General features: G+C 42.8%; 1 protein-coding gene across 3 annotated transcripts; it reads left to right on the forward strand.

Moving 5' to 3' along the window:
* The first annotated feature begins 5398 nt into the window (after positions 1-5398).
* On the forward strand, positions 5399-26004 carry THOC1 (THO complex 1). 3 transcript variants are annotated; one of them, XM_026035368.1, is made up of 22 exons: positions 5399-5468; positions 7768-7841; positions 7948-8008; positions 8683-8749; positions 10061-10179; positions 11133-11181; positions 11693-11788; positions 12065-12147; positions 12662-12735; positions 14503-14611; positions 15820-15951; positions 17268-17368; positions 18130-18196; positions 18363-18413; positions 18575-18645; positions 19410-19433; positions 19889-19984; positions 20456-20521; positions 22050-22133; positions 22352-22499; positions 23568-23646; positions 25604-26004. In XM_026035368.1, exons 1-22 carry the CDS (start codon positions 5421-5423, stop codon positions 25897-25899), a joined length of 1995 nt encoding a protein of 664 aa, XP_025891153.1. In that variant the 5' UTR covers positions 5399-5420; the 3' UTR covers positions 25900-26004. The 3 variants fall into 3 exon arrangements, with proteins under 3 accessions (XP_025891153.1, XP_025891154.1, XP_025891155.1); XM_026035369.1 differs by lacking the exon at positions 19410-19433; XM_026035370.1 differs by lacking the exon at positions 23568-23646 and having other exon boundaries at positions 5420-5468; positions 25604-25671.
* The last annotated feature ends 101 nt before the right edge of the window (positions 26005-26105 follow it).

Consider the following 26105-nt stretch of genomic DNA (forward strand, 5'->3'; position numbering starts at 1 on the left):
ATTCCCTGGAGAAAAGTGTTACTACAAAAGGTAGTACTACTAAAATATAGAAATGTTCCTTGCTATCCACTTTTTTTTTTTCCAACCATATATATAATTTCCTCAAGAGCTACTTTTTTTGTGTTAATCTGATTTCCTCATCATCAGACCATGTAAGTTATTAGTTGTATCTCACAGTAAAATAGCAGGCAGGATGCCACTTGAAAATTAGGAACCAAAGGTAGTGCAGCTTGTGCATTAGTGTTTCTAATTGTCTTGAAGATGAAAGGCTGTTTCCTATGCAGGTTCTTATGACTGGATCGGAAATACCAGGTAAGCTACTTACACTAGTCTAGTAAGGTGATTTATCCACCTTTCATGACAGCTATTCTAAGCAGATGAATGCGTTGGAATATTGTCCAGAGAAGGAAAGTGCTAAACACATTGGACACCCTTTGAGCATGGGAGTAGTAAAATAAGGAGTACAGAAGCTCCAGATACCTCCATCTTCAGAGAGGGGAGGCTTTGAAGGCTCCAAAGATAGCACTCCATAGGAATGACAGCAGAAGCTATAGTGGAAAATCAGTCTGGCCTTGGAAAGGGAAATCCAGAAAGATAGCATCTGGTTTAAGTGAAATCGCTTGTAATTCAAACTGCACAAGCTATTTACACAAGGTGATACTATCTCTGTTCTCTCTAATGCCCTCTGAGCAGAGATGTTCTGAGGTACTGCTTTTATTAATTGCTTTCATTCATCTGAGCTTTCAACTGGTGAAAGCTTTTAAGAGGTCTTAATTCTGGGTTAAAAACAGATTTTGTGTAGATTAGATTTAAGAAAGGGATGTTAACATGTTTGATTATCCCTTAGATTCCCAGGTAGCACAGCTGCAATCTATGATGCATTTTTGAAGGGTTAGTTTAGAGTCACGATGCGTTGTCTGTTACTTCTATAGCGATGCACAGCACTGCTCTGACTGCACTTCTGATCCCTGAAGCAGAGAGCAATTTTTGTCTGCTTATCGATAGCTCAGCATCTTCGCTTACAGGGTTGATAAGGACAGCTTTGAAGCAAGTTGTCAAGACTCTGCCCTCAGCGAGGCAAGCAGAACTGTGATGCTGCTGACTGTTTGGGAAGAGCAATCTCTGTCGGGGTGCAGAGCCACTGCTGGGGCACTCGTATCTTCAGTCCTCGTGGTCAGCTTGCTAGGCTCGTTGGTGATATCCCTACAGGAGCACCAACAACTCACTGCTAGTCCCCTCAGCATCAGATCTGTGGGAAAGTAACAAAGACAGTTCCGAGCAGAGAAAAAACACAGGACCTGTGTCAAGAGAAAAGTGTCACAAACCACAATCGTAACATTTTTCTTCCTGCTTATCAGCATCTACTCTGGGGGAAAAAAAGGAAAAAAAAAAAAAAAAGCCTCCTCCTATGCTGTACGCACTAACAATAACACTGGACTGCTTTTCAGCAGGTTGGCAGTCCTCTCTGTTGTATGGTAACATCAGTCTTGGCTTAAGGAATATTTGTGTTTTAAAAAGACTCCATTTGCTTTGGCACTATCTCGTTTAGACACTCATTACTGGCTTATTGCTATCTTTGTAAGAGTTTAAAAGGTGATTTTTCTCACTATTCAGAGAGCTCTCCTCTGCTTTTCATTCATTCAGTGTGTGGGGGAATAAAATAATCTCAAACAATTTATTCAGAACAGCCCTTTATTCGGCTTGTAGTAGGCTTTAGTTTATCAAAGAGATGAGGAATAATGAAAAAGTCTTGTAAAATCCAGGAAAACCTTTTCTAAGCCTAAATGGATAATATTCAAGGTGTCCCATAGTATAAGCAGGTGACTCATTCAAGATGACGACAAATCACGTGATTTTGCCAATTTTCAACATAATGAAGCCACCTTTCTCACAATTTGAAATGAACTGGCATGGTCCTGACATATTCTGCACTTTTTAGACAGTGTCAAACAACGGCTTCATTTAAAGATGAAGTGACAAACTTTCCCCTGGCAGAGGACCACCAGCTTTCCATGAGCAGAGCAGCATCAGCACCAGGAGGGAAACACAAGGGAAACTGCACCCACCAAAGCGAGCAGCTCTGCCCGGGCACCTCGGTTTCCTGTGCAAACACTTCCCTCCACCGGTAGAATCAGCAGCTGCAGTCACATCGCTCGAGAGGGAAAGCGCCATTCCATCCATAGTTGACAGATTATTTTAAAATGTAATCTAAAGAGGAATACATTTAATTTTAAAACATTTTGCTTCTTCCAAAAAGTAAAATATTTTGCCTATTTTATTTTTTCCCCACTTATGAAACAGAATCTTCATTTTTCAGACAGATATCCAATATAAAATTGCATGCCTAGGAGAAGTGGGAAACCGCACTGGGGGAAATGTGCTTGGCTTTAGGTTCACTGAATCAAAATGCAGGCTAAAGGAATGACAATCCTTCAGCCTAAAAATAGTGATAATAAGGGAAAGGAAAGCAGTGGAACACTGGCACAGGCTGCCCAGAGAGGTTGTGGAGTCTCCTTCTCTGGAGAGCTTCGCAACCCACCTGGATGCTGCCCTGTGCCCCGTGCTCTGGGTGTCCCTGCTGCAGCAGTGGGGTTGGACTAGATGATCTCTACAGGTCCCTTCCATCCTGAACCATTCTGAGACTCCGTGAAAACCGGAGAACACAGCACAGGAATACCAGTTCCTAGTGCTCCTGACTTTTCCGTCAGATCGTCCCCTCATGAGCAACTTTGCTTGACTGAGAACTTTTCTCCTCCTACACTTTTCCCTCTCAAAACACACCCCTGGGCCCCTACAGTCTTCAGGCTGCTCTGCCTTGGAACAAGCAGCATGGACATGAGCAGCTGAGCTAGACAGGCACCAGAGAGGCCCGTGTGAGCCAACCTGCTGGCCCAGCTGCCCTAACCTGCAGCTACGATGATGGAGTGTCTTAGCACTAGGGCTAGTTATAGCCTGCTAGTGCCTGGCAGCGAAAAAACAGGCCTTAAACACCCCACGCTCCATGTAAGGTGGGACTGCGGTTCCAGAGTAGACTTCTGCTCACAGCAGGCTCCTAGAAATCAAAGCATACATTGGAACGCTGCAAGCCGCGGCTCTGAGAGGCTCCCAGGAAAATGCGGATTCAGAGACAACAGAAGACAGCTGTGGAAATGCTGAAGAGTCAAACATCAGCGGAAGCGCTGCTTACACACATTGCACCTCAGGCAGCACTTCTGATAGAAAGCCTGAAGTCTTGGTATTGCCACGGGGCAAAACAGGTGACCCAGCATACGCAGTACTTCAGTGTGTGCTGAATTTGTCAAGCCCTCCTAGTGATTTAATAAAAAATAAATGACTACTAAGGAAGGAGAGTTAAATGAGACAAAACCAAGTTGAGTACCTATAGTGTAGACCAGCTGAGAAACTTAAAAGATCATATAAATAGCCAATATTTCTCTTCCCTGAGGAAAAAAAAATATCTCTACTTGCAGCTCAGCTGAAAATAATATTCTTCCTCAAAAAATAACCACTTGTATCTCAGCTGAAAACAATGTTCTGACTCCACTGGGAGCTTCTTCAGTATTGTTCAGCTAACGTGTTCCTGCTTTCAGAGTGGCAGGAGCTCTGCGTGGGGAAATACATCTGGTGAGGAACCCTGTCCTTTGCAAGGTGTTCATACACTGTTGAGGGTGGAAATGTCAACAGAAACAATGAAGCTCTGCAGCCTTCCCAGGAGACCGTAATCGAAAAAGATGGATGAGCACCCTGCTTACCAGGAGACTTAGCTAACAAAAGCTACAGGATGAGCTCACATATTTAAATGAAGACATCAGCTTTCTTGCCTGCGAAAGGGGAAAGGACACAGGAAGAATAAAAGTGTCTTCCATGCCCACGCTCTTGGCTCATATCTGCCTGCCATGTGTAGGTATCTCCAGCCCCTGGGGATGTCTATTACTAATGGCACAGGGCACCTTTACTTACCAAGATGAACTGCTCCCTCTGTTTTTAATTGTAAAGTAACTACAAGGGCTTTTAAATCTATTTTCAATCAGAAAATAGGATAATGTCTGGTGAACTTTACTATATATTCTGAGGAAATGGGGTAGGAAGATGAAGGGGGGTTCCAAAGAAATGGAAAAAAACAAACAAACAAAAATAAAACCACTTTCCTTTCAGTAATTTAAAATTACTGGGTTTTTATGAGCAAAGAAAGAAGGGAAGGGTAAGAAGGAGAGATTTTAAAAAATGAAAGTCAAAACGAGAATGACAATAGACTTTTTTCAAATTTAAATCCATCATAAAATTGCATTCAATTTTCTCCAAATAAAAAAGCAATATGGAAATATTTCTGACAATATTTCACTTTTCATTTGTATGACATTCTGTATTTTCTAATGAACATTACATATTTTTGGCCAAAGCTACAAACTAAATTCTTCAGAAAGGGATAATATCAGCGGCCCCGAACGGGGTCTCAGAACAATTCTCAGAAACAGCTGGGTCAGGTTAGTTCCTTAGGAAGCATCTCCAGCGGAGCAGGACAGCAGGGAGGCAGTCATCTCCCTTCAGGAACCACGGGATCAGCTGCTGATAAACCACGGTCTAGCAGCGACCAGTAGAGGCTGGATAGGGAAACGGTGCCGGGAAGGGACACAGCGGACGCATAGAGAGGCCTCTCCCTCGTGGGGACAGAGCCCCACAGATTCTGGCAGATTTTCAGCTCCCCTCCAATTCATAGTTACTCACATGAAGCAAGCAAGGAAAGTTTGCATTTGGGGAAAGTTCCTTAATTGTCTTGTACTTCACAGCAAAGAATGAGTAACTTGAAATTCACGTACATTCATGAGAGGCATGAGGGTTATTTGAGCAGGGTGGGGATTGCTCAGCGCTGACTCATTCACCAGGTGTCAGGGATGGCTCTGGAGCGACACAGGTTACCAGTGGGCAGCACGACAGGTTGGACGGGCTCCAGGGGCGCGTTTGTCCCGATCCGTTCAACATGTGGCCTGTTACCGAACATCTGCCGTGGGCTCACAGCACCGCAACCAGCGCGCCAGTTCCCACATTCCTATTACGTACATGGTTTGGAGCGTGTGGAAACCGCCCACCCGAAGCGTCCCCTTCCCCTCAACAACCACTCTTTGACCGCACGCTCTTTGAGGAGGATCCAGTCCCCCAAACCACACGGCCTCAGTTTCCCTGTGGGTCCCTTTCCATTTCCATAGGGAATGCCATTGGGAGCGTTAATCAACTCCAGCCGTCCCACTAGGGCAGCGATACCCTGTCACACAGACAAGATCCCCACAGGAGTCGCCTTGAGCGCGTTCCCAAAGGGCGGGATAAGCGGCCGGGTGGGAACAGGGAAGAGGAGGGCAGCGCGGAGGGAAGGGGCGGGTGGCGGCGTCGTCATCGGCGCGCGCCGAGCAGCCGCGGCCGGGACGATGTCGCCGCCGCTCTTCAGCCTGCCCGAGGCGCGGCTCCGCTTCACGGTGAGCGCCCCGGCGGCCCGGCTGCTTCCCGCGCCGCCCGGGGCGGCCGCGGGGACGGGGACGGGGCTGCCGGTCGCGTCGCGGCCGCCGCCCTGGCGCGCCCCAAGATGGTTCCCGTTGCTGGGCCCCGCGCGACCGTTAACGGCCGCGCGCCGGGGCGGCGGCTGCTCGTGCGCAGGGTGACAGGGACCGCGGCTGTGTCCGGAGCAGGGCGGCCGGCAGCAGCAGGCGAGGGGCCGCCCGCCGGCACGGGGCGCCCCTGCAACACCTCAAAGCGCTCAGCTTTGGGCATCGAGGGGCTGGAGCGAGTCCAGAGGAGGGCAGCGGGGCTGGGGCAGGGGCGGGAGCGCAGAGCCGACGGAGCGGCTGAGGGAGCCGGGATTAGTTAGTCTGGACTCAGGGGGGACCTCATCACTCTCTGCAGCTGCCTGAAAGGGGGTTGTAGTGAGGCCGGGGTCAGTCCCTTCTCCAAAGTAACCATGGACAGAACAAGAGGAAAGCACAGAATCACAGAATGCTTAAGGTTGGAAGGGACCTCTAGAGATCATCTAGTCCAACCCCCCTGCTCACGCAGGGTCACCCAGAGCACGGGGCACAGGGCTGCATCCAAGTGGGTTTTGAAGTTCTCCAAAGAAGGAGACTCCACAACCTCCCTGGGCAGCATGTTCCAGGGCTCTGTCACCATCACTGCCAAGAAATGTTTCCTCAAGTTCCTGTGGAACTTTTGGTGCCTCAGCTTGTGGCCATTTCCTCTAGTCCTGTCACTGGCCACCACTGAAAAGAGGCCACCCCCTCCTCCTCACTGCCTCCCTTGAGGTATTTATACACACTGATCAGGTCCCCCCTCAGCCTCCTCTTCTCTACGCTGAACAGGCCCAGCTCCCTCAGCCTTTGCTCATAGGGCAGATGTTCCAGGCCTCTGATCATCCTGGTAGCCCTGCGCTGGACTCTCTCCAACAGCTCCACATCCCTCTTGTCCTGGGGAGCCCAGAACTGAACATAAATGGCCTCCACTTGTGCGAGGGGAGGTTCAAGTTAGATACTAGGAACAAGTTCTACATGGAAAGAGGGGTGAAGCCTTGGAACAGGCTGCCCGGGGAAGTAGTGGAGTCTCCATCACTGGCAGGGCTAGAGAACTGTGTGGCTGAGGTGCTTAGGGACATGGTTCAGCAGCCTGGTGTGGATGGGTTTATGTTTGGACTCGATGATTTTGAAGATCTTTTCCAACCTTAATGATTCTCTGATTCTAGATTCTCTAGCTAATGCAGGATAGGCCTTGATGGGAGGTGACTTATGTGACAATAAAATCATTCTGGTTTCAGTTCAGCTTATCCTAGTTTCATATCATTTTTTTCATCATCAGCAGCTGCACACTAAAGTATCCTACCAGCAAAAACTCCACAGCAGCAGCTCTCAACTTAAAAAAGATGTGGATATTATAAAGGTCCTGACTAACGCTGAGGCAGGTGCTAGCCTCAGTAGGCCTGTGGCAAAGCTGCAGCTGTGTTTGAAGCACTGCAGCAACCAAGTGTAGTTGGAATCTCTCTCTGCAGAGGAAACTTTTCTTGTAATGAATACTAAACTTGGTTTCATTAAAATACTACAAAAAGGCAAGTAAAAGACTTTTCATACAAGTTTAGCCTAACCTGGGGAGCTAAAATAGGAAAAGTATCCATGGTTTAGTTAGCTGAAATTAATGTAAAATTAAATTAGAATCTAACGTAACTCATAAGGGCCATAGCTTATTGCCCTTATCTCCTTTGCACCTCTGCTGAGTGATGCTCTTCCTTACCAGAGCAGCCTGAGCTGGGGCTGTACCCAGGCCATTCGGTTATGCCAGTGTTGGTCTGGTTTGTTGGACTCCTAAAGAGGTCGAAACTTGCACAGAAGTAGTTGAGGCACAGGCAGTTATTTCATTTTGCTGATTTCATTACAGATATTTTTGACCAGCTTGCTACAGGAAGTAATGTTTTTAAACCAGCGCAGCTTGCTTGCCTGGCAGGTGAAAATTTATTTTGAACCTTACAGTTGTTCTAGATGCAACATCAGGCATCATAGCCTGCTCCTTTATATTTCACTCAGAAAGGTAATTTTAGATGAAATGCTTTTAGCCCTGCCTGATTTCAGGTAGACTATATGGGTAGGTTCTTAATAAAAGTTTGTTTGTAAAATTGAAGTGGTGAATCACAGGTAGATTCCTAAGTATTTCTGCTTTCTGTCAGGTAGAGGAGGCAAGTGATCCATCAGAATAACTTTGGCTGCCTAATGGTTTTGTAATCTTTTTGTTTGCCTTGTTTAGGCCTCTACCAGGGAGGCTCTGCATCACAAAACCCTCAAACCGTTATTGAATGCATTCAACCAGATTCCTGGCAGGTAAGTAGCTGCCACTTGGTTTTTAAAAGGTAGCTATTCAGATCATTTGTACCAGTCTTGTCTTTTATAGTTGTTATTAACTAATGTAGAATGTTTGTGTTTGCAGTGAAAATGAAAAGAAGTGCACCTTGGACCAAACTTTTAGAGTTGTTGTTGAAGAAGAAATAGTAAGTACTTCAAGCTGCTACAGCCTATCTGTTGAAGTAAATGAAACTTCTATTTGAAAGTTAACATATACTAATTTGACAACAACTTAATTTTAGTTTTAGAGAGTAGTGTTTATTAAAAAACACAAAATATGTAAATTAAAATTCAATATAGGCAATTAAAGAAGATTAATGGGTAGGATGAAATTCAGTTTTTACAGATACAACATTGATGAGAGATGCTTATTTTTGAAAATCTGCTATGACTTCATTTCATAAATATGCGTTATTCTACAATTATACTTCCAGAGTGGAGAGAGTTATCTACTACTAGCATGTACTGCAGGAAAGCAGATGGAATGACTTGAACTATTTTGGTTTTGCTATAGCTTTTATTTGGCAGAATGTGGGATAACTGTTTTCAGGGGGTAATCAAGCATCTGCACAGTCAGTATTGCAGGGTCTTTAAAGGCCAGAAAAGGTCAAGAAACGTTGCTCATAATAAAACAAAAAAAAATGTAATAGAGAAGTAATTGATGGATCTGCTAATAGAATACTTAATAGAATAATAGAATAGTATTTGGGGAAGTAGAGTGTCAAAAATGGTTAAAATGTATCTGTTTGGGAAACAAGAATTTTGATTAATATATTAATGTCGAAACAGAGAAGTTCAACCTTTCCATGTGTTTGTTTAGATAAACAAAGCTCCATGTGAAAATCTCCTGGCCATCATTTCTCTTGCTATTAATGGAGTCACAGAAGGTGAGCATCTTCTTCTTGAATCTGGTAGCAGTTTAGGGACTGTGATGTTTTGGGTTTTCATTTCTTTGTTTGGCATCTTGCTTTTTGTGAAAGTAGCTATGATAGTATGTGGTTGTTAGGGTGGTGGTTGAATAAATCTGTTGCTCAAGAGATGAGTGGAGATGACTGGTTTTGGTTGTAACATAATTCGGGTTTTCTAATGCTGACCCCTGTGAAATGCTTGGATGTCTCCCATCCCAGAGATGTGAGGCCAGTGAGACTGAGTTTAATAAGAGACTTATCCTAGATTTCCTTTATAGTCACTTTCAGAGTCAAACATAATGTTTCCTGAATGTCTGCGCTAGTCTCCCACATAGTGACCCATATTTTGCTGTATATTACTGACACCACAACAGTACACAGCTGGTTTTCAGATGCCTGGGTCTGTTACTCCAGCTGTCTCTGTGTCAGAGATGGTCCTGCTAAATCCATCTGAATGACCTTTAACACTCTTCCTTCTGTTCATATGTTCCGTGTGCCTATCAAATGTGGTTTTGTTCTGGTAAATATGTATTTAATGCATATGTTTTATGAACTGTAGAGTAACATGACCTGTGATTAGGAATACAGACTTTAGCAAAGTACAGAACACCACTTTAGAGGTGCTTTAATTGAGGAAAAGACGGTTGAACTTGCTACGTTTATAGTGGAACCAGCTGTGTGGATTTGGAGTTCCCTTGTGGGCTACAAATGGATACAAGCCTGGCTGTTAAAAACTGCACCATGCAGATTTTCTGGTGTCGGTAAAAACTTTAAAAGAAGCTCCTAGTTTCATAATAATTATGAGAGAGGCATGGGCACGTAATCCAGTCTCTGGGTAAGCCAAGAAACATGTGTGGAAGCTCACAATCCAATTTCTGGATAAGCCAGAAAACATGTGTGAAAGCTCACGCTGTTGGCCTGAATCAAAAACCCCCTAAGAAGCATAGTAAGATTTGCTTTGTTGTTACTGGTGGTTGATGGTGGGTTGTTTTTGTTTTAATTTCCTTTTTTTTTTTTTTTTTTCTTTTTTTTTTTTTTTTTTTTTTTTTTAATGAGTGTGGGGACTTCACTCTTTTTATTATTTGCTAGACACTAATGCAAAGCTCTGCTAATGGTCATTTGAATATGCATACATAAGATTCAGTGGAAGTGCATACTTCACCTAGATGTTTTTGTTAATGTTTTTAGGAATCCAGGAGAACTTTTTTAACATAATGTCACTTGTCTTCCATACATCTTTATTCATTTTGGTTCAAATTTTCTGAATGAAGCATTTCTCATTCCTTCTAGGTATTTGCACTGCGTCAACCCCTTTTGTTCTTCTGGGGGATGTTCTGGATTGCCTGCCTTTGGATCAGTGTGACAAAATCTTCACTTTTGTGGAGAAAAATGTTGCTACATGGAAATCGGTAAATGTTTTTCCAAAATATAGTTACTGCAAAACTTTAGTCTAATTGAGCCGTTTTATAAACATTTTTTAATTGCTTTTATATCTATTTGTTTTAAAGTAGTTTTGTTAAGTGTATTTTATTTTGAAGCCTAAAAACAGGAAGTCAAGGTAAAAGAGGTTAAAAAATTAATAGGAAAAAAAACATAATTTTGATTGATGTTCTAACTGTTTTCTGGCCACTGTATCTCTACTGCATGTTTAACATTTCATGGTTATTCCATTTCACTAAATGGAATTCACATGGAAATTTGACTTATAATGTATGATTTATATTGATACCTTCACTTAGGCACTTCTTTCTTTGGTATTGTAGGGGATACCTTCACTCTAATCTGCAGAAAAAGGAGTAGACTTGTTCACTTTCTTAATTAGTTTTTTATCACAGGACTGTAGTAAGAATGTTACCCTAAAGTATTTCTGCTTTTCAAGAAAAAAACAGCATTTTGGGGCCAATTTGAGCATTTTACTTTCTTGCTGTGCAGTAGTGTGGTACTTCAGAGCAGCTTCTGTCGTGAGCTGCTGAGCTTCTTGTGCTGCAGTTGCAGGTAATTGAAGAGGTAACCTGCAGGCATTTTACTTCAGGATCATAAGAAATCTTGGATCCTTAGTTCCTTAGTTGGAAACTGTGCATTTCAGGGAGAAAAGTGGATGCTGCCATTGCAGTTCATTGTTGCCTATGAGCTACCTTAGGAGGCTAGATTTAAATTTTGTTTCATGCTTCCTTGAAATTCATGGAACTGCTTGTTCTGTGTTGCCTTTTTGTAAAACCTATCCCTTACTTGAGGGAAAGCCTGAATTTAGAAACAATGGTAAGAATTATTCGTATTTACTTGTGATATGCGATTGAATTAGAAATAACACAAAGAGGTTTTACTGTCTCTTAATGACCCTGATGCCTTGAATTCATTTCAGAATATGTTTTATTCTGCGGGGAAAAACTACTTGCTACGCATGTGCAATGGTGAGTTACACATTTTTTTCCATGGATATTAGGAAGTAAAGAATTCCCAATCACAGCAGTTGAATGGGAGTTTAGTAACTCACGTATTTATTACTAAAAAGGTGATTTGCTTATCTTGGTAGATACTCGTAAATCTTGCTGTTTGTTGTAAATATAGTTCTGACCCTAGGATGATCTTTTTCATCAGTGTTTCTTCAGTCACAGAAGAACACTTGAGAGTTACCTGTCCCCCAGCAATGACAAGGCTGGTATCAGAAACAGTGTTGGTTTGAGAAGGATTTCTTTTACACTTAATTTCGCTTGCCACTGTAGTAATTAAGAGATTTGGTAGAATGTATTAGGGAAAAGTATGGTTGGTCTGAAGATGTTACTAGTGTTTACATTTACAAATCCTACCATCCTTTCATTAGCTGTTTAGGTCATGTTATTAGCAACTCCTAAATAAACATTTGTGATTGAGAAACTGTAAGGGGGAAAAATAGTAATAATCTTTAATTTTTACAACATCTAGACCTCCTAAGAAGATTATCTAAGTCACAAAACACGGTCTTCTGTGGAAGAATTCAGCTGTTCTTGGCAAGGTTATTTCCACTTTCAGAAAAATCAGGTGAGATTTTGCATTTCATCACACTAATATGTAACAAAGATTAAATATGCTGAATCTTTTAAGTTTACTTTACAGACCAAAATTCTTCAGAACTTTTGCCTTAGTTAATTGGGTCCACACTAGAACTTCTGAGTGACTTTCATGTGTTTTGATTTCCAACACAGATTTTATATGTTTTGTTTAAAATTCTTTGTTTGTAATTTAGTAATAATATCTGGTAAATAACTAACTGAAAGCAGTTGACAGCTTCTCAGACTGACCCTTTGTTTTCCACAGGGCTTAACTTGCAGAGTCAGTTTAACCTGGAAAATGTCACAGTTTTCAATACCAATGAACACGAGAGCACTCTAGGACAGAAGGTGAAAATTCCAATGTCATTTTCTGCTTCCTTGAAGTTCATGGGACTGCTTGTTCTGTGTTGCCTTTTTGTAAAACCAATCCCTTACTTAAGGGAAAGCTGTAGCTTGAGCTACAGAAATTCTATTTCTGTAGAATACAGAAAACCCTTCTGGGAGCCTGTAAGATTATTTGCACAGAAATATCCTACTGTGATTGATACTTAGAATTATATGTTCATAATTTAGTTGCCCCTCTTTCAGGCCAAACTCCTAATTCTGGAAATTGGCATATTATTAATTTAAAAGTGCAAAATTAAAATTTTGATTGTGAGGGGTGAGCATTGTCACTTACTGTAATAAAATGTTCACATAGGGTACAGTGTGTAAATCTCTTGGGTTTTGTAATGATCTTTTGAATTATAACTTTAAACTTTGTGATCTAAAGTGTAATAACATATATAAAAGAAAAAAAGCATGAAAACTGTACAAATTACAGTAGCATTTATATTAATTTTTAATTATTTTTTCCTATTAGCACTCAGAGGACAGAGAGGAAGGAATGGATGTAGAAGAAGGTGAAATGGGCGATGATGAAGCACCAACAAGCTGGTGAGGTTATAACAATTCTGTAAGATGAAACAAAATCTTATAAAGTGACTATTTAGAGCTAGTTTAATAAATACCCTTAAATGTTATATTTGGATTTTTACTTATCTTGAAGAAGTTACACTTTTTATTCTATTGGAGTATATTGTCAAGTAGTGAAAAAGCCATGCACTTGGATCATCCAGAAGTTCTACAATGCACAGTTTGATCTGTTTGACAGGGTGTTCTGATAAATTCCACAGAACAGCAAATCTTCTCTGAAGAAGGTGTTTTCATAGACATTTAAGCAGTCGTTACAGCTAGTTCCTAGTAGGAAGTTAGTAAGAAATTTTAATAAAGAGGTTGAATTTCTGAAAGTAAGAACAAGAGTAGATTACATGAGGAGATACTGGCTTTTGTTTCATTAAGATGCCCAGTGTTACTTGGCTGAAGACTTGAATTTTGAAAACAGTAAAAAGTTATGTATTTATACTATAAATAACTATATGACACTTTGGAAGTTATTTATATTTCTGACTTGAAGCACAGGAATGGACAAAATTATACTACTTAAAGTAAAATAGATTGCCAATAGATTGCCTGAATTATATAGGTATAGTGATGTAATTGAAATGTTTCAGTATCTTGGCTGAAGCAGTTGCACTGTTCTTAAGTTGGCAGATCCCTGTATGTGAATGGATGTATTCAGTGAAGCTTTTTCTAACTAACCACACTCCCGATGGGAAGAGGAAGGTGTGCAGCATATGCAAAGCACTGGGGCTGGCAAGCTTTTCACAGATATATTGGCTAGTGGCAATACACCCACCTTGGATTAGACAGTGGATTTTTTCAGTTTGCCTCCTAGCTCTGTTGCAATGTGGGTGAATTTTTGCTATCATGAGCATCAAATGGTTTTGTTTCATTTTTAATACCTTACATAATTAAATAATTTTGTTACAGCATGGGGAAAAGAGATGTATAAATATAGACTTTGGATTTTTTTTTGTTTGATTATTCTAAGTCATTCTTCGTTCTAACCCAGGCAAGACCTGGGAAAATTAGTGCCATTCATGGTAATTTTCTACAAGTTACCAGTCCAATTAACATGCAGTGTAGGCAGTTGTTACTGCTGGTGGAAATTCTGGCTTTAGGTCATACTTTGGGAGTGTTTTGTAAAATTAAGTCTAGTAAATGAAGAATTGAATCTAGTTTTGATTTCCTGTGAAGCTCCAAGAAATAGTGGATAACTTGGTTCTTGGAAAATAACTTGCACAGATCTCCATGATGAAATTCAGTTTCTAGAATCATGTTTCTCCTGCCCTCTTAAGATTAGATGCAACCTGGCAGTATTTCTCAATATAAGTGGAAATTGCCTGGAAAATGAAAGCAATATACAGATTATTTGAAGGGTAGTAGTTTTATTGGCCAGAAAACAGCATGGTTTTCTCACTTTGACAGTTTTCTCAATTATCTTGACAAGACTTGTTCTGGTTGGATGTATTAGGGAGATATGAGTGCTTTTAGGAGTAAAGGCTGTATTCCTCCGTATTCTCCAGGTACTGTAAAACTTCTTACCTTTTGTGCTTTTTTTATGGTAAGAGAGTAACAAAAAATGGATGGAAAACTTACAGGGATAAGTTCTGTATTACAGTCTTCTCAGGAAGAGCTCACTCTTAGTTTCATAATTTTGTTTACAAAGTAGAAGATATTTTAGAGGAGTGCACGTTCTTGAGTGGACTTGAGTGTACTATGTTGCTTTGAACACAGATTTTCATAACTGTTGTTGGTCAGTTCTATTCCAATAGATTACAACCTGTACAGAAAATTCTGGTCACTTCAAGATTACTTTCGGAATCCTGTGCAGTGCTACGAGAAAGTCTCGTGGAAAACTTTTCTTAAGGTAATTAGTCTCTTCTTTCAACTCTTCAGCCTAGGCAGAAATTGGAGTTTACATGAATAAAAGAGAGATTGTGCGAGATGGAACTGCTAATGTGAGTGAAAAACAGGAGTGAATGGGGAAATGTATTTTACTGTTTTCTAAAATGAGCTTTTGACATTAACCGGTTTACTAAGATGTACAGTAAACCCTCTGATAAAGGTCAAGTTCATGACTTCCTGTCAATTACAGCAACACTTCATATATTGCAATAATGTTTGAAGTACCATTTTAATAATTTGCTAGCTGCAAAACTGTGGGGATATCTAGATAGATAGATAGATTCATAACAAGAAAAATAGTTTTACCTGGTCCTAGATCTTCTGCACTAAATGCAGATACATTCTTATTCTTGTTCTTACTATTTTAAAATGGAGTCGTGTTGATCCCAGCGGGATCTTAACACAGGGAAATATTTTAATGGAAGTCAGATTTTTTTTTCATAGAAGCAGTGATTTGAACCTCCCCTTGAGCCAGCTCAGTAGTTACTAGCACTGTTTCAGCTTTGCTAACTCTGAATGTTGAGGATGATCTGTCCCTAAACTATACTGGTTTCTTCACAATTTTCCACTCGGTTTTAATTAAATTGTAAGAAAGTCTTTTTAATCCTCATTCTCTGTGCTCTGTTGCTAAGAAATAAAATCCCCAAAGAAAGGTTGTGGTTCAGAGAGCCTGGGTAGGGCCAGGCTTAGGTCTTTCAGATGAACTTGATAGGTTTTCTTCTCTGCGGTTGCAAGATTCTGAATTGGTTTTAAGAGTAGCTCTGAGAATGTAATCTTCATTCTGTACCCTTCTTGTACGTATTCTGAACAAATTAAGTGATACTTGATTGTAGCAGTGAAACATTATTTGCTTTTTGATAACACCTAAACAAGAAAACATTCATGCATTGTGCACTTTTTTTTTATCCTTAGCATATTTAACTGCTCCAAAAGATTAGACATTCTGAAATGATTCAGAGAACGTGGGGTCTTTTTGTTTGTTTTTTTTTGTTTTCTGAAGTCATATGTATCTTAGTGAACTTGTATGTACTGGTCAATGTGGCAAATAAGCTTTCTCAGGCGAAAAGCAAGTTTACAAATGATTTTTCCACTCTGGGTCAAGTCTAGTAAAGTTTTCTAATTAACTGCAAAGTTGCTTTTTTCCATGTGCCAAATAACTTTGTTTTACAGTACTCAGAAGAAGTTTTGGCTGTTTTCAAAAGTTACAAATTGGATGACACTCAGGCTTCCCGGAAAAAGTTGGAAGAACTGAAAACAGGAGGAGAACATGTGTATTTTGCCAAGTTCCTAACTAGTGAGAAGGTATGTGGTTTCTTTGCTCAGACTCGAGAACAGCTGAGGTTGGAAGGCACCTCATGCAGTTCACCCCTCGCACCAAGCAGGCCTAACGGGAGCAGGTTGCTCCATGCTGTGTCCAGACTCCTTCTGAATATTCCCAAGGACAGAAAAGCCACAGCCTCTCTGAGCAACCTGTTCCACTGTCTGGACACTTTGGAAAGAATTTTTCTTTATTTATATTTTCTTTCCCTTTCTCCGTGATTTATTGAATTCTCTCTGGCAGTTGATGACTTGCTGTGTCTTATTTCTGGTATATTTATGGCATTTGATGTGTATGCTTACAGTTAGGAGGGGAAGTTAGAGTAGATATTTAAAGATCTCTTCCTTTTTTATTGCATTTGCAACTACATATTTTACATTTGACAGGTGGACCATTGACTATTTTTTGCTGGTTATATTTAAAGTTGTTTCAAAAAGAGCCTGAGAGTTCTGAATTTTGATAACACCACAAAAATACAGCATTCTGTTGAAATTAGTGATAAAATCATTGTCTCTCTCTTAGATCCAAGCACTAGCAGATGACAGAAAGTAAGTCTTGATGCAAAATGATTTTTTTTTCTGGGATTGAAGAGAAGGTAGATTCCCAAGAAACTTTTGACTCGTATATTGACAATTTTAAAATAATAAATAACATAGAACACATAGAAGTGACCACTTAATGAACACTTAGTAGTCAAAGCTCCATTTCTCCAAAGAATCTTCAGCTGCTTCGTTTGTATGATCTATTATTCTGCAGCACATGGGTAAAAATCAAGCGGTGTGTCAGTGTGCAGGTTCTGATGAGAGTGCTCCCTTTCCTGGCAGCCAAATTGTGTTACAGCACGTGATTCATAGAAAGAGCAGGGAAGCTGGCAGTCAGTTATTGGGAGGGGGAAAAAAAGCTGTATATTTTTTCAACTTGCTTAGGTGAGTAATGTCGTAAGTAGAAGACATTCTAGACATTCAGAAAAGTTCCAACAATATAAAATCAGTATGACAAAAACCTAGAAATTTACTGTTTACTTTTACACTCAGTTCCTCACCTTTTTAAGTGGTAGATTTCATTAAGAGTTTTGGTAAATGTCTTCTCTAAACTGTGTTGTAGAACAGTTTTACTAATCCTTTTACTGATCCTCCATGAAGTTTTCCTGAATGCAGGTTCTGTGGTGCCTTATCCTTCTGTAAGAAAGAAATCCCCCTCTGGCTTTTCTGGAAATTTCTGTTGGATATTGCAGTTGTGTATATATATATGCTTAGTGTCTTTAAAATACATGTGTAATTCTTTCTGTTTTGTTGTTTAGTTGATGGATTTACAGCTGAGTGACAGTAACTTTCGCCGTCACATCCTGTTGCAGTATCTCATACTATTCCAGTATCTAAAGGGACAGGTCAAATTTAAAAGGTAACATGGGAATATTTGTATTTGTGGGGTTGGAGAGCTCAGAACTTTGAGTGAAACCAAAATGTTTTGAGAAAGCCAAATTTGCTGATTCTAGAGCTGCTGTGAAGCTTGCAAAGCTTCGACTGGCATGGGAGGTGGCTTGAAGGGCATTAGCAGCTGGCTGCTGCTGGAAAGGGAAAATCTCATTCCTACCTTTGCTTCTCTCTACACCATTCTCCTAAGTTTGTTGAGCAAACACACAAGCAGGCTCATCTTTGCACGTTCTCTGCCACGTTGCTGGATTGATGGAAGCTGCAGGGAGCCAAAGGGTTACAGTGGGTGCCAACCAGTAGAGGCTTCGGAGGAGCAGCACCTCTCTTTGGGCAGCAGCACCAGCTTTCCTAGGTGGCTGCTTCCTAAATCTGTATTGACTTTGAGGTCTTCATGTGAAGATCTTTCTGCTACAGAATTCTGCCAAAAATGCTGGGAAATAGTAATGATGATTATTGCTTTTATAAATTGCTAACATAGTTTCTTAAAAACAACAAGAAAAAGTGAGGGACCGAAGCTCTCTTTGAAGTACCTTTTTTTCAGTTGTGATCCAGCCCCTCTCAGTGTGTATTTTAAATGCTGGGTTCTCAGTGCTGTTTTATCTGTAGGCCAGCTCCTCACACTTAAACATTTAAGTAATGAGAAATATTAGAACAGAAAAATGTGTACTTTGTGTGTTAGATCAATTTTATGAGTCTCTCTTTTTTTTTTTTTTTTTTTTGGCAATCCAGCTCAAACTATGTTCTAACAGATGAACAGTCTCTCTGGATTGAAGATACCACAAAAGCAGTTTACCAGGTTGGTACAATAGTACTTCTATAAAACAATACACCAAAAATGATTATCCTATTTAGTATTAGATCACTTGTCTGTGAAGCAGGAGTCACTTTTTTTTCCTCCCCCTTAGTATTCTACCCATACCATACAAAAAAATTAACCTTTTTTTTTTCCCTTTACATTATAGCTTCTTTCAGAAAATCCCCCAGATGGGGAAAGATTCTCCAAAATGGTAGAGGTAAGTACTTCAGTGCACAACTGATGATCTACAAAATGATCTGAAATACACAAGTTAAAATGAAATTTTCCTTTTAATTTCAATATGTCAATTAAAGCTATAGGACTGTCTTTGGAAATGACTGTGACCCTAATAGTTTGAAATATTTTATGTTTCTCCAGCATATACTAAATACTGAAGAAAACTGGAACTCGTGGAAAAATGAGGGCTGCCCGAGTTTTGTGAAGGAAAGGTACTTGCATTTATGGAGTAGAAGCTCCATTTGAAAATATTGGAAGTTATTTGAAGTAAAGTGTGACTGCAGAATGCGTGCCTGCGGTGGGTGATGCACACAAGGGTGAGACTGGTGCAGCTGGGTGTCCCTTCTGTGTGATCTCCACCAGACATCGTTACGGCTTCATTAGGGCAGCAGGGAGGTGCTCCTGCACGTGCAGGTGTGGGGCATCCCTCGCTGCCTCGTGGTTGCATTTGTTCTCTTAATACCAAGAATTTAATGCATTTGTTCTCTTAATACCAAGAATTTAGTGACTGGGGAGGCAGATAATTTTGTGCCCTCGCCTGTCTAAGAACATATTTCAGGATGAAGACGTTGGGGGTCGATTTCCCTGAATGCCAGGTTAAACTGCCTGCCTTTGGGGTTGCAGCTCTGCCAGGGCAGCGTACCCAACACGGCTTCTCTCTCATGCCTTTTATTAAGTTGATTTGTTATTTGTGGTAGTCACTTAGCTGAAAGGAAAATATGCTTAGGTGGACGTAGCCATCAAAAGGTTTCCTGTGCAAGCAGTTAGTGCCTAGTGGCTAGGTCTGACTCAGGACATTCCTCAACTGTCGTGGTGTGCTGAGCAAGAATTGCTCTTCCATCCTTACTCTTCCTGCACACAGACCTGGGACATGAAGGGGAGGGTGGTGGTGAGAAGAGAGGAATTGCTGCTGGATGGGGGAAAGGTGTGAAATTCTGTAATTTGACTTTTATAAATATTCTGTCTCCCTCTTTAGATCTCAGCCAGAATTTCAGCTTGGGTAGGTCTTATTCTCACCTCAGTGGTCTGGGATCTTCATTCTCTGATCCCATGAAATCAGGGGCTCTTGGGGAATGCAATCTTGGAATCCTAGTGCAGATGATGCCAGCGTTTAGTACGTGCTGCTGGAATAAATGTGATTTGCTTCATTTTTCTCTAATGGGACTCTGTAGACCTTCAAATCTGTGAATAAACTAATCTTGGTGTCTGGCAAATCCCTCTTTCTATATCTCTTTTTTTTCTAAGCTTATCTCATTCTTTCTCTTTCTGGGTCTTTCTCCCACCTTGCCTTGCCAAGAATGACAGTCCCTTTGAATATTTCTTGTGATTTAACTAGAAGCCATTCAGACTGAATTGGCCTAATTTTATCCTCTAATATTTTGATTTTGGTTTGATACTAGAGCACATCTTTTTTTTTTTTCCTTTTTCTTTTTCTTTCTTTCTTTCCTCATTTAGACCTCCGGATTCAAAACCAATGAGGCCTGTGAGAAAGAGGCCAGCTCCAGAGGACTTCTTAGGAAAAGGACCAAACAAAAAAATCCTTATGGGGAAGTATGTTGACTTTTTTAACTATAGAGTTTTTTTTGTTGTTGTTGTTTTCCCACTTTCTCTGCAGGAGAAATTTTAGTCTTTTCATTTTAACTGTTCGCTCAACTCAGTTGTGGAGATTTTGGCCTTGTACCAAGTGTTCAGCAAACTGTCCTCTCTTAAACAGTGATAAATTATTGCATGTATCAAAATGAAACAGCCCAAAGTTGTCTAGTTTGGACAGAGAATTTCTTACTGTTTCTAATCATGGATCAGCCAGGGAGTAAAATAGGAAAATTTTCTATTAAATTCCCATTACTTTGCAACATGAGGTAGGACTTCTGTCACTTCTGACAATACCTTATATGTTTGTATAATGGACATTGGATGGTTTATTATAAAGGCTTTGGAGGGGTGGATTTCTGTAGCTTGTTTTCTGTGTCTTGGCTGAATGATGCACGTGGACTTTAACGGGGATTTATGTTTCTCTTGCAGTGAGGAACTAACCCGTCTTTGGAATTTATGTCCTGACAACATGGAAGCCTGTAAATCTGAGAGCAGGTAGGTGAGCAAAGGTACATTATTGCCCAAAGCTTCCAGCCCTCTGGCTGTACAAAATCACACTTACTTCAGAGTTGCATAGGGGAAGCAGGTAGGCTGATCCCGTACAGTATTCTGCTTTGCTTTGTATCTTGAGAGTAGCTCATTCCAATTACATGGAACTTTGTCTTGGAATCTCTTCCTGGTTCCCGTCACTAGTGGAAGCGCTGTCAGTAACTTTGACTGTTTAGTGCAGTCAAACCTAAGCTAAAAGACAGACAAAACTTGTATGGAGGGTGGTTGTTTAATTGAGCAGCTTACATAGGAAAGGGGAGTTGCCAGGTCTGGCTCTGAGGAAGTTAGCAGGCTGTTAGGCCTGGGTTTATGTGCAGGTGTGTGATCTTAATAGTAGCGGATGAGAGAAAATTGTGTGCTGAGTCACCCTCACGCACCCATCACCCTCACAAAAAGAAGTTTTTCCTTTAGCTCAAATGGAACTTTGTGTATTATTTATTTGTGTAGAATAGGCACTTGGTGCCTGTTTTTCCTGCCTGCCTGGTCACGGCTGCATTTCTTCCACTGGCCACTACAGAGAAGAGTCCTGCTTGGTCTGTGTTACTCTTCCCTTTACCTCCTTTGTCCCCATAAGGCAATTTATACACATTGGCAAGATCCCTCCCTAGTCTCCTCCAGGATAAACAGCCCCAGCTCAGTCAGGCTGTCCCCTATGTCCATGTCCTTATTGCAGTGGGGATCAATGTATTTGTTATGTGTAGACTAAGGCCTGTATTGGGTGGGGTTTAACTGCAGTGCGTTCAGCAAACAGCACAGGTGCTGCCACGGGCCTGAAATGGACGTGTTGGAACAGGCCTGGGAGCCCCTGGGACACAGACCGTGGGGGGGGCAACGGGAAGCTGCCTGGTGCTTGCTCCCCTGGAAAGTTAGTGCCCACAAATAAATGGCCTGGGCAGGAGCTGTGCTGCTTTCTTCGGTGGCAGGGGCAGCTGAAACGTGCGTGTGCACCGGGCAAGGTGTGCTGCTTATTCTCTCCTGCTGAATTGTACAATACTAACAGGCATTTTGCTTCCCAAGTGGTCTGAGCATGGAGAGCTGAGCTATGGAGTGGTCTGAGCTATGGAGCGGTCTGAGCTATGGAGCGCATAGGAGTATGTTTCTAGCCAGCTGTAATAGACGTTTTTATGAAATTCTTATTTCCTTCTTGCTCAAATTCTTGTCTTGCATCTCCCTGCTCCTTTTCACTGACCAGTCTTTACAGTTGTTCACGGCACCCTTTAGTAGCAGAAGAGCTCAGCGCCTGTAATAGGCAGTGCTGGCAACTGCTCATGCACTTCAGGGGCTACGTGGTGAGTAATCTCATAGCAGTGTGTAGCTGCCAGAGTCTTCTCTTAATTGCAAATGCTGCCTTTGAAGAGACTTCTTTTGCCTCTGTGACTATAGTTTACAAAGTATACGAAGGAACTAAAACTGTAACAGAGTTGTTTTGGTTTTTTGTCATTCTCCTCACACGTTTTTTTGCTTTGTTTTATAGGGAGTACATGCCCACACTGGAGGAGTTTTTTGAAGAAGCTATTGAGCAGGCAGATCCTGAAAACATGGTCGAAAATAAGTACAAGTATGTAGATGTTTGTTTTGTTTCTCTTGATTTTCATCTCCCTCATGTTTGGATCGTTGAAGAAAACAGTCTGTTCTCCATGTTACTAATATCTGTGCAGGACTCCAGTAATGTACAAGCTTGGACAGCATGATATTAGTTAGGAAATGACTCAGAACTTTTTCCATCCTTTTATAGCTGAAAAGTTTGTTACCAACCAACCATGTATTTTGTCATAGGGCTGTGAACAATTCTAACTATGGCTGGAGAGCGTTGAGATTACTCGCACGCCGGAGTCCCCACTTCTTCCAGCCAACAAACCAACAGTTCAAGAGTTTGCCAGAATATCTGGAGAACATGGTAATCAAATTAGCCAAGGAGCTGCCTGTAAGTAGTGCCCTCCTGGGGCTCCTGAATGCATTTGATTTCTTGCTTGTCTTTCATTTGGCATGGGGGGAGAAGGGGACAATAAAAGGCCTGTGCGTGGGGGGAGAAGTGACAAAAGAGGTTGGCTCTGAGACCCACGGAGCTCTCAGTCAGGCTGGACTTTGAGGCAGGTAACGACCGTGTGGTTGCCTGGCCCGGAGCTGCTGGGATTCAGTGAAGGAGCGGCCGGGTGACCCGGGGCCCTCCTGCCGGCGCCAGGGCTTCGCAGTGCCCACAGGCGGGTGGCTGGGGAACAGCGTTTCCCAGGCTCTGCATCGCGGAGCCTCCTTGTCTGCAAAGCAGAGCCACCCAGCTCCGGCGCGCGGATTGGAGCACGTGTCCCAAGGCTGGCAGTAGCTGGACGCTGCAAAGCCTTCTAGGAAAAAGACATTGTGGGTGGACGTTGGTTAACGTATTTTTAATATGTAAGGTACCACTTTATGCAGTATCTCTGATGCTAATACTGTCACTTATCAGATGCTGTGGCAAACAAAGAACCCCCATAGATAGGGCCTGAGATAGAAGCCTGGGAAGAAGAGGCCTTCTGTTCGTCTTGTGTGATCACCAGCTGAGTGGGAGCAATGTTGTTGCCTTGCTTGTTTGTCGTGGTGAAGTACTGGGCAGAGAAGTATGAGCGAACAGGTTGTCACCTGAGAGAGGGACAGGACCGGTGCAGAGGAATGAAGCAGTGCTCCTCAGTGGTGCAGACCCGCGTAAAGCTGGGCTTGTTTCTGAGAAAGTCAAGCTCTATGTGTAGGTAACGTTTAGCTGTAGTTATTATGAAAAGGAGACAATCCTGTGAAGTCAGTGGATACTTTCATTAGGCTTTTTTTTTTTTATTAATACTATGTTTTATTAGAACATTTGTTGCTTTTGTTTTGGTTAAAGAAGCCTGGGAGATTTAAAATTTTTGAGTGGGGTCGTATCCGAATTTCCATTCTAGCACACACAGCAGGGGCCACCGTACAGCTGTAAAATTTCTCTTGAAACACAAAATTCATCCAATGATATTTAGTTCTCTCATTGTAGCCTCCTTCAGAAGAAATAAAAACAGGCGAAGATGAAGATGAGGAAGATAATGATGCTTTATTAAAGGAAAACAATGAAAGTAAGGTTTGCATGCTCTTGGTCTTTTCGCAGTTTCTCTCTTGATGCGGATGGTAGGAGCTGTGTTTGGGCAGGCTCCCTGCCAGGGTCACCTCTCGGGTCCCCCAGTGCTCCCTGGGCCCACGTTTGGGACAGCCCCAGACTCTCCTGGATCCTGTTGCTCGGAGCGTCCAGCTCTTCCGCGCTGGATCCGCACTTGCACTGGGACCCTCCACCACCTGTAGCTCCTGCTGCGCGGTGGTGATTTGCAGTGTTGCTGGGTGTGTGTACTGGAAACGTGGGCATTGCTGTGTGAATACTCACCCGAGTGCCCCCAGCCCCTCCGGCTCTCACCCGAGTGCCCCCAGCCCCTCTCACCCCTCTTTCTCTCTTGGGCAGCCGCGGTGTCTCCTCTGGCACCCGCTGGGGTAGGTGGCTCTGCAGCCTTCGCAAACAGACCTGGTCCAGCTCGGAGATCTTCCTTCTGCTGCCTTTAGGGGCCTTGAAGGCAAAGCCTGTGCTGAGCAGGGCGACCTTCCTGCCAGGGGCTTCTCTTGCTCCTCCGCATCAACTAGTCCCTTCCCTTTGGCCTGTAGCCTCCGTACATCTCGCTCTGACCTCTCCTTCCCTCTCTCCTGTGTCTGTGAATCTGCTTCTTCCATCCTCACGCACGCCCCTCATCTCATCCTCCTTTTCCCTCTGTCACGTATCTCTGCACTGCCTCTCTCAGCCTGGGTAGGGAGGGGGCACGTGCAGACTCGCAGCGGACGCAGCCGGGTGTCCTTCACTTCATGACTTTGTTCAGAGCTTTTCTTTTTCCTCTCTTTTTTCCCCTCCCTGCTGTTTGGAAGCCTTCCATGGGTCTGTGTAACTCTCTTCGTTGCCCTTGGCATCCAGCTCCCGGCCTCTTTGCCCCAGTCTCCCGGTCAGTAGTGCAGAGGTTCTCCAGCTTAGCGCTGCCCGCCGGCTTCACCGCGCACGATGTACCCTGCTCCTTAGGCCTTGTCCTAAAGCCCAGACGGGCTCCGTGCAGCCTCCTGCACCCTCAGGAGCGCTGGTGCTGCCGGCGGGACTGGCAGGGCTGCTCTTCTCGTGCTCTTCGTTCTCGCCCCTCGAGGCAGTGGCTTCAGCTCACGTGTGTGAGCGTGGCTGTTGACCTCCAAAAGAGGAAGCCAGGCCCTGTCAGGTGGCTCTTCACGTGGTGCCAGCGTGAGCCCCCTAGAGATACAGATAAGAGGGTGATCAGTGTCCGTGGTTGATAGGTAATTCATCCTTTAGGGTGTTCTTTGTTGCTGGTTAGGATGGTATAAAATGAGCATAGGTGCTGAGTTAGATTATAGACTATGATGAGGTTTATAAATTTGCCAACGCACTTATGTAACGTAATCCCACAGTTGGATTCTCAGCAAAGCTCAGTATTTGGCGTTTATCTTGATGCCGGCATGAGAGCAAATACCTTGAAGTACTGACTACATAGTAAATTTAATATCCTCTTCATGCCCCTGCTGTTAGCAGGAGCATCTGACTTGTTTCCTGTTCCAGCCCTTAGCAGCACAATAAAAGGGAAGCAGATGACTGAGGAAATTTTTCCTAGAGGAAAATGAAATGCTAGAGACCCCTCTGCATTTATTTGAATGTTGCAGCTACTTGTGAGCAATCTCTTTTTGTTTGGAGGAGGCAGTTCTGGTGTCCTGAAGACTTCAGCACTTGTCTCTCAGTCAAGCAAGCGGTGCCTCAGAGAGACGTTTTTCATCTGCATGGGCAATAGGGGATGTTTCTCTTGGAACACAGATAATACTTCTGGAAAGCCTTGAGAAAAGTAAAAACTTGAGAGCCCTCAAAGCTGTTGAGCAGGATTTAGAGAGTAGCTGAAAGGAGTTAGTCTGTTGGTGAACAAATAGCAGGTTCAAAATGGGACAGGTAGATAGTGCTGTGCCTGCTGGAGGCCTTCCTTGGTGCACTGTGATCCTCTTTTCCAGGTCCGGAGGTGCAGCGGGACAAGGCCATGACCGGCGAACAAATCGGGTCATTTGCCAACAAGCTCGGGGAGCACTGGAAGGTTTTGGCCCCCTACTTGGAGATGAAGGACTCTGACATACGGCAGATCGAGTCGGATAGCGAAGACGTGAGGATGAGGGCCAAGCAGCTGCTGGTGGCCTGGCAGGACCAGGAGGGCTCCCAGGCGAGCCCGGGCAACCTGATCGCGGCGCTCAGCAAGGCCGGGCTGAGCGACCTTGCGGAGAGCCTGACGAGTGACACCGAGAGCAGCAGCTAAGCCGCTCGCGCTTCCGCCTCTTGCTCTTCTGAGGTCGTGGTGAAACTCCTCGGTAACAAACCTTTGGTAGGTACCGTCTGCTCAGCAAACAATAAAACCTTTTTGTAACCCTCGCTGTTGTCTGGGCTTTCTGGGACGTGAAGGCTTAGTCCTCATGCCCCGGCAGCAGCCAGCTGTGAAGTGCAAGGGGAGGCTGGAGGCGAGGC

This window comes from Nothoprocta perdicaria, unplaced genomic scaffold (assembly GCF_003342845.1).
Source record: "Nothoprocta perdicaria isolate Ctin4 unplaced genomic scaffold, notPer1 scaffold_16, whole genome shotgun sequence".
NCBI lineage: Eukaryota > Metazoa > Chordata > Aves > Tinamiformes > Tinamidae > Nothoprocta > Nothoprocta perdicaria.